At 34.1% G+C, this 8,830-nt stretch overlaps 1 protein-coding gene across 1 annotated transcript; it reads right to left on the bottom strand.

Annotated features, from left to right (window-relative positions):
• Positions 1-376: 376 nt before the first annotated feature.
• Positions 377-5,400, bottom strand: LOC139688661 (protein Njmu-R1-like). Its single transcript, XM_071586230.1, has 7 exons — positions 5,202-5,400; positions 4,884-5,030; positions 4,285-4,492; positions 2,839-2,961; positions 1,902-2,237; positions 1,187-1,257; positions 377-756 (listed from the first exon to the last, which is right to left on the bottom strand). Exons 1-7 carry the CDS (start codon positions 5,285-5,287, stop codon positions 606-608), a joined length of 1,122 nt encoding a protein of 373 aa, XP_071442331.1. The 5' UTR covers positions 5,288-5,400; the 3' UTR covers positions 377-605.
• Positions 5,401-8,830: the final 3,430 nt, after the last annotated feature.

The raw sequence follows: 8,830 nt of genomic DNA, 5'->3' as shown, positions 1-8,830 counted from the left end.
TCTGGGGAAATGGTCTTTTGCCCCCAAAAGATGATTCCATAGAAGGTATAGGATTGTACTTTAGCAAAGCATTAAAGTTTTTGCATTTCAAGGGATATGAGAGGTGCTAGTCTTCTGATAACTTTTTCAGTAGATTTTTTAGTACATGGTGTGAAGGTTTTCATAGCATGAAGATTGAGAAGGCGGCATTTAGTCTCTTACATTTGTAGCCAAGAACTCCAGGGCCAAAATCCTAAATAGAGTTCCCTAAGCCAAACAAATACAGCCGGAAGAATAGTGATGGAGTTTAACGTGTGAGATCCAAACACTTTATTTTAACCACCATTTATGATAAATAAAATTAGACTGAAATGTAATTGATTCCACATAGTTTTAATATTATAATTCATAATTTGAATTGATCTGGGATAAAATATAATATCACAAAAACATTTTTTATTACAAAAATTTATATATAACGGAATTTCAATTTAATATTTGGTGAAGCAATAATTAACACAAAATATAAATTAATATTTGACTTAAATGGAAAAGTGAACCACTCAAATTATCATTAATATTGAACAATTTGCTGTAAAGCACTGTTCTTGCAGAGGAACATTACATTATCCATATGTGCCTTCTGTGGCTTGATTTCCATGAGTAGAAAAATAATCTTCAAGCACCCGTATCACATCCATTGATGATCCACCTTCCATTTTGGCATGTTCCAATAGGACATGACTGTTTCCTGACTGTCGAAGAAAGATGCAAGCCCTGAGGACAAAATAAAATTAAGTAAACACTCTTTTCTAAAAGAGTTAATAACATGCTATGATTACCAACTCATTAAGAACTGGATTAAAATGAATAATTTGCAAATGTCAAGTCATATAAAACCACAGTTATCATCCCAAAGATAGGTTTGGTAGGTAAGAATGGAGTCCATCTTGCACTAGGCCAATGACAAGTGAAATTCATAAATCAGGGTAAGGGGCCATTTTCTTTTTCTTTATTGCCTGTGGTTTTCCAGTAAGACCCAAAAAATCATGGAGGTTGAGTGAAGCTGCAGCATCACCCAGAATCAAACCATGACCCTCTAGCTCTACCCACTGGACTGCCATGTACCCAATAGATTTCAAGTTATTAAACTTACATACTTATCCCCTGAATGAACTTCAGCGTTTTGAACGAAAGTGATATTTACCTGTACAAACAGTAATGGTCAGTTTCAGATTGCTTGAGTAACCTCTTCAAGGCATTCATATCCTTGATTGTCTGTAAGTAAATAAGATAATGAAACATTAAGGCCTTCTAAACAGAGAAAAGGTGATTAGAAGAACGTAAATAGAAAACAATAGCAACATAACTTTTTAGCTTCATGGATATATTTTCTTTCTCCTGAAAAAGGGAATTTAGAATTGACAAAAAAATTTCATTGTCAGTCAATATTTTATTTCATAATATCAAAATGCACATACAAATTTCTTCCCTCGAAATATCTCAATATTCTTCAACCTTATTCAAATCTCAATATTTATCATATGTTGAAATGAAAATATACAAGTTTGAACTGATAATTAAGTATCAGTTCCGTGCTCTCAGGCAGACTTCCTTTTTACATATATTGATTTTTGAGCATTTATTGCATTATTCCATCTGATCTGAAATAATGGGATTCACATAGCAAGCTTGCTATGCTAACCAGCATGCTGGCACAAAAGAAACGTTGGTAAAATCCACCAACAAATTCACCAGTATTAAATATTGCCATATTTTATTCTTTTTTCATTAACATATAAAATGTTTTTTCATGAATGACAAGGAGGTAATTATGAAAATAATGGCAGGAGGATGGCAGTTAAGTACATGTAAATATTTTTGTCCCAAAGGAAGAGAATATCATGGTTTACGGTACTTACTTCAAGGCGGAATGCTTCTAGCACCTTCTTTACTCGCCGTGCACGGCTGTGCTCACTGACACCTGAAGACCCTGCAGCAGCCAAACGTTTGCCCCACTCAGCAATTCGTGAGCCAATACGCCAACCTGATGGCACCTTGGGGCTCAAGGGATAGGGGCCTAAGGGAGTTCTTTCAAACACTAATCCCTTTCCCTGAGAATACTCTCCCTCTGGATATGAAAGCCTCTTGTTGGCCAGCAAACGAGCCACTCCGCAGCCTGTTGCAAGTCGTTGTACATCAGCACATAGCTGGGCATCAACTTCTGGGGACATTTCCAGCGGTCGATCTTGCCGTGCCTTTATCCACAAACACACAACAAAACTTAAAGGATATTCTAAAAAAAATGCTCATGAACAAGTGAAAAAAAATACTGATTTAAAAAATTTCTTACATATTGTGTGATTATTTTCCATTCTCAATGGGCATTCATGTAATCGAAATGAAGCAATGAGGCCTTAATCAAACGCCAAAATACACATCTTTGCCAATGCAACAGAAATATGACCCTCCAATAAGAACAAAAATATTCAACGTGATATGATACAACAACATTACAGTAAGGAGAATAAGGGCCATTATTAAATATTAATCTCAGAAACGTGAACAAAAAGAGGGGCTAGGGAAAACTATGCCCAAAACCACCTGGGATCCAAGGTTCTAATATTAAACTAAACAAACGTAAAACTTAAGAGAGAGATGAGGATTTTAAATTCTATCTACTTTAATGAAGTCTCAAGTTTCAGTTTTAATGTTGTCACAAAGTATAATCTTATTTTTTTGGATGTATGATGGCTTATTTGAGAGCACATTAAATTTAGGTCGCACAAGAAGTTTTATGCTCACAAAATATTTGGGAGAATGGTTTATTGTTTGAATGAATTATCAAATCAAAGTTACCATCAACAGAAGATATGCCAGCCCTTCTGGTCCCAGGGCTCTGACCACCCTCACAGTGTATAAGATGCATGCTCCATACCATTCTTTCAGCTCTTCCTCCACAGAGGTTGGACATGACCCTTCCTTTCATTAACAAAACAATACACAACTTAAGGCCTTCAGTTATAAATTTTTAAAATTCTAACTAATTATCACCATATCAAATATTCATGAAACTTAATACCAATTGACCAAAAAAACAATACAAATATGGACGAAGGTGTACAAAAGAAGATACACTTATTTCAACTTTTACAAAATCAATGACTTTGGAAACAAATACACTGTATTACATTGTAGGTAAACCACTGCTTTTATTATGATAAGAACAGACATTGAAAAGTTGCTTTAGATACTGCTTCACAGTTGAGAGGTACTTCTTAGGCAAGTAAAGGAAAAAAATTGCTATTTAATTTAGTTTATTTTCCAATGAAAAAAGGTGACTGTGAATTAAACCACAGACCTTTCATCAGTTGAACAAACTCTGAGATAACTAAAAAATTGCACAAGATTCTAATTCCCATTGCGTTACAAATTGCAAAGCACTTTTCAAGTCAATTACTTTCAATTTACAAATGACTGCAGATTCTGAGAGTCAGGGCAAGAAAAGATTCATTAATTTATACTCTATACCCAGGACTATAAATGCTGTAAAATGTTTACCAACAGTCATTTAATGTCAGAATATTTTTTTCCATATTTCAAAGTAGATATTAATTTTTACTAGATCATAGTTTATCTTTATTATTATACTGTTATTTTCCTGCACTTTTACTCTTTTGTAAAATATAGTCTGCTGTATGACAAATTGACAACTGGCAGGTTTTTTCTAAATTATGCTGGAGCTCAAATATTGGTAGTATTAATATTCATTATTTTACATAATTCACAAGGACTAATAATTAGCATTAACAAATTTCATATGAATCACCATAAACTATTTAGTCATTCACGAAAATTTTATGCACAAAATCAAGATGATACTGAGGTATCAGCCACATACCAATTCAATGGGGCATAATTCCATTTTAAAGATGTTCTAAAGTTACGCACAATATAAAAATAGAAACCAGCAGAACGAAATATCAATGCTTTCCATCCATAAACATTGTATTCATCATGCATAGGAAAGAAGGTTTAATTAACTGAAAATGGCATTTTTTTATGAAAACAATATTTTGATCTAATTGCCATATTAATACTTGCAGGAGAAACTTACACTAACTCAACATCAAATTCTAAGGTTGACATCCATTTGCATGATGATTTTTTCAGGAATTAATGATGCTTTATTTATCACAATATGATTGTACTTTTTTATCACTAAATTTAGTACTGCATTAAAATTATATAAATACATTGTTTCAATTACGATAAATTATCAATTCAAATACCACAAGTAAGTACCTTTGGAATGCGATGAGCAATTGATTCACAGAATTGTGTCAACTCAACTTGAAATGTGTCTAAAGTAGTCTCAGAATCTGAGAGTAAACAAATAATTGTATCTCGTCCATTATTTTCTTCTGATTCTTGCACTATATCCCTTTTCTTAGGTGAGCATGGCAAAAGAATATAGAAGCAAACGGCAGGAGTACTACACCCTTCTCCAATACTATAAAAAATCAATTATAATACATTATTTGAAGGACTTATGCCTTAAAGGTTATTTTCAATCATTTTAACCATTATCGATTCAGGAAGTCCCACTAAAAATGTTTGCAAAAAGAAAATAGCGGAATAATGTTCCCTGGATTATGCACATATAGCACCTAATGAAAACTAGGAATTTTTTTAAATGGCCACTTAATACAAAACTTATAATAGGACCAGGAAAAAGAAGTTTGGAGGACCAAACCTTCACTCTCGTTGTTATCTATTATAATTTGTGGAAAACAGGCTCTAAGAATATCAATATCTTTTATATGATTGCCCTTTATGTTTCAATAACTTTCTGTATAATTTTCCATTACTGAAACAGTAAGAAGCAATGTCCACTGCCCTACCTGAAGTCCAGTCCAGAACAACTTCCAGTCCCTTTGTACACAGCGCCTTTACGTAGCCTTCGTAAAAGAAACTGGCGTAGCTGAGTTTCTCTATCAGATGTTAGAGCACTCGAAATTAGTTGCAGGTCTTTTTCGCCATTCGCATCACTAATAGGCAATAAAATGAGTAAATTAATAAGATACGCTGTTAGTTCAAAAAAGAATCAACGAGCACGATTACGAATGACTCTTTGAGAAACTTACAATAATGCTGTGCTATATTATGGAAACATTAGCAAGTAAAATATTCTACGTTCGAGTTTTAAAATGACAACCTACCTGCAACAAAAATATAAAGCCTGCGAAATTGAAATCGCATCCGTTTCAGCGGTTTCGACAATGTTATTTTCTCCAACTGAATTCATTCTTTCGATTTAACAAAAAATATTATGAAGAGGACGTAGATTCCATGAATTTTTTAACGAAAAAGATAGATTTCATGTCACTACTATTAATCTAGTGGTAGTCTTCTGCTCTTGCCAAGTTACGATTTACGAGTGTAATTTGTTTTTTTTAGTACCTCTTTTATTCTCTAAGCGGGCTTTACCATAAATAATTCAAATAGGCTTAGTATTTTCTCAGCGTCATGTAAAGAATTTGAATTATATTGTGAGTACAGGTGTGTTGATTTTGATGCCTAGGAAAAGAGCTATAAAACTACACTTCAGAGATCTGCCTAGATAATTTGCTGAACGCTGGTATGATAACTTTGGTAAGTATTGAAAGTTTATGACATAAGATCATTTCCATGATTCATTTTCATGATTCACCTTCATGCCATTTTTCATGTAAATATGATAGTATTGGTGTTCTGCATGGGCAAGGAAATAGGTTACGTTAATGTTCTTTTCATTTAAGTTGTATATAACGAGCATATTTAATTTTGTGTAGGTATATGTCATTAATTTTGTCAATATGAAGGTTTAATTATGTTTCGCACAAGGTAGAGAAAATGAATCAAAAGTAAGTAATTACTGATTAATTGGAAAATCTGTCAATCATACTTAAATTACTAGTGCCATGATTAATTACTCGTTTATTGCATGGAAATGAATGCATGTCAGCTTACTTATTCTAGTTGTTATTATTATTAAAAACATATTCATTCATGCACACTGACTATATTCTTATTAGTGCCCCAGTAATAAGTTCACTGATAAGAAGTTCGCATAAAGAAAAAAGGTAAAGTATGACAGCATATTACATGCTTTGCAATAATAGACACACATTGATGTTTCTTGCAGTTTGCCTCTACAGTAAAATACATGTAAAGTTTTGGTAGCTGATATAGGCATCGCCGTAAATTTGTTTAAGTATTCTTTGACGAGTTATCACGATTAATCTCTTATATAAATGGTGCCTTCTCCTTTACAAGCTCGTAAATAATGTACAATTGTAAGTTATTCAGGGATTGATTATTCTGATTTTTTGGAATTTCATTATAAATTTTAATACCCTAGACAAAAAGTGCAGTTTTGTGTTCATTGCGCCTGTTTTGAAATTCTACATATAATTTATTGGCATTTCTTGTTTTGTAGGCATAGTTCTGCATTTTGATTAAAAAATCCATGGCAATTTAAGTCAAGTGAAGGCTTATGCAAATGACTTGTATGCTATTACTTGTTCAACGGTTCAAACCATATATCTAGCATATCAGCTCTGTGAGTCATTTTGTGATATTCTGAATAACTCTTCTTACTTTAAAGTGCATGTTTTGCACAAATAATATTACTTTTCCTGTACTGGCCTGCAATATGGCACAATAGTCAGCATATGGTACTACAATGGGTTATGCTTCATGAGCTTGGCTAACCTGGTAATATATACATATATATTACAGTGCCCAATGTAAAAAATACTATTTTACTTAAATATTTTTACACTCATATATGACATTATAATTATATGATAAAGTCTGGTCAACTTCAATTAAAATGGAGTTCACTTTTTGGTCATAGCCCAAAACTTTGTCTACCATTGGGAAGTAAATTGAACTGGGTGAGGAAAATGTAAGCATGATAGGGGAGAGGTATGAATGGGGAGGAGGTTGCAAATAAATTAATTGTGTAGAGATAATTGGAAGAGGGGTGAGCCAAGGAGCCCTAAGTCTGAATTTAAATAATTGACAAACCTGAGAAAAAAGATAAATTCATAGAAGTTGAGAATGGTGTAAATCTACTGGAGATATTTATATCAATTAGGCATTTGGAATATTGTGGGTTCTTCCAGTCTATATCTAAAGAGAGTTAAATGTTCCTTGAATCTGATGATTTGGTTTGTCTGGTGTGTGTTCATTGTATATTGTGTGGCATTTTTTAATATAATGGATTTTTAAGTGTTTGGATGACATCTTTAGCTTGGAAAAAAGTTTTTATTTGAAATTTACTGGTGAAAGGATGGGTCTGTCATGGTGTCTGAAATCAAAAGGAAGATCTTCTGTTAAAGGCTGATAAATGGAAGTTTACTCTATTTATTTATGTTTGCATCACTCTCTTTTGAAGCATCACTCTTTTAACTTAATGTTATGTGGCTCCTCCTTGCTCATTTGCATAGAATGCTGTCCAAGAAGCCTCCACCCATAATATTGTTATAAATTTTTACAACATATGGTTGCAACATTGAATATAAATTCCAATTTTTCTTTGACAATTGTCTGTAATCCTCCGTAGATTCCCACCATGTTTTATAGAGGCTAAGTGAACTGGCCAGTTGTCAAACCACTATAATATTACAATGCTGTCGTTTGCCTTGGCTAATTGTCATGACTTCAGAGAATAAATGTTCCCTAATACTTGATGTTGAAATCTTGTTTAAGTTCCACTGATCTTGAACTTGACATGGTGTGACATTATTTTTCCACTTGCCAGTATGTTTCTTTGACCCAATAGGGTGACAAGGAATGGAGCAGAGGTAAAGTAGTTACTCACTAGTCCAAATCAATGCAGGTACCCATTGGCAAAGAATCAGAGAGTATTAATGCAAACTGTCTTCCTTGGTTCAATATTTTTTGGTATCTGTGTCGTCTCAGATGTGATTTCTTCCTCCCTACCTTGATACATATGAACTTCTAGGGGATGGCCACTACTAAATGTCATAAGAAAACCTTTCAAGTACATTGAACAAGTCTTGTCTGCAGAGTGTTTGATGTGGGCCTAACCTTGAAATAGTATTCTTTGGATACTGCCCTCATTTAAGAATTTTTGGGTAGCATTTTTAATGCACTTTAATGCTCGGCAGACTTTCCAGATTATATTGCCCTTTTCAAGATCCCTTACAGTGGTGTCATCAACAGTCTTCAAAATGTTTCTAATAGTGTACCTTCTACGTATTGCTTGAAATGTTGTCAGATGTCAAAGCTAGGAGGAACTGATTCTTTCCCTTTGCCGCCTATGGTTTCCCAGGAAGTACCTGAAAAATCACACAGATTAGGTGAAGCTGAGGGTGGCCTTCCAATCATTAGTTGAGAACTCCCCCCTTGGACGAACACTGTATAGGTTATATGCATATAATAGGTTAGGGATATTGGATTGAATGAAGGGAGGAAGGAAGTATGTGGAGTTGAAGAGAGGCTTGCTCAGATGTGCTGGCAGGAGCAATAATAATGGCATTGAATTGATGAAAGGTAGTTCGCTCAGTGAGGTGGCTGCAAAGGCATCTGACCCTAGTGGGGCGGCCATTGTATGATGGTGTGATGTTAAAAGCACTATTGAAGAGGACAACAAGAAACCATCTAATTTACCGAGATTTTTATGATGGACAGTATAGAGAAAATGAGTCCTGGCAACTATGGGACTTGGCCCAATTGGCTGAGTGTCATGCCTGGCAACGGGAGAGGCAAGGCTTCTGCATTCCTCATCTCATGAAACCCCTGTAAAATAAAATTGACAGCAGCAAAACAGAAGATACAG

Source organism: Hetaerina americana, unplaced genomic scaffold, assembly GCF_022747635.1.
Source record: "Hetaerina americana unplaced genomic scaffold, ioHetAmer1.1.p SCAF_213, whole genome shotgun sequence".
Lineage (NCBI taxonomy): Eukaryota > Metazoa > Arthropoda > Insecta > Odonata > Calopterygidae > Hetaerina > Hetaerina americana.
This window is presented reverse-complemented; position numbering and strand designations above follow the sequence as displayed.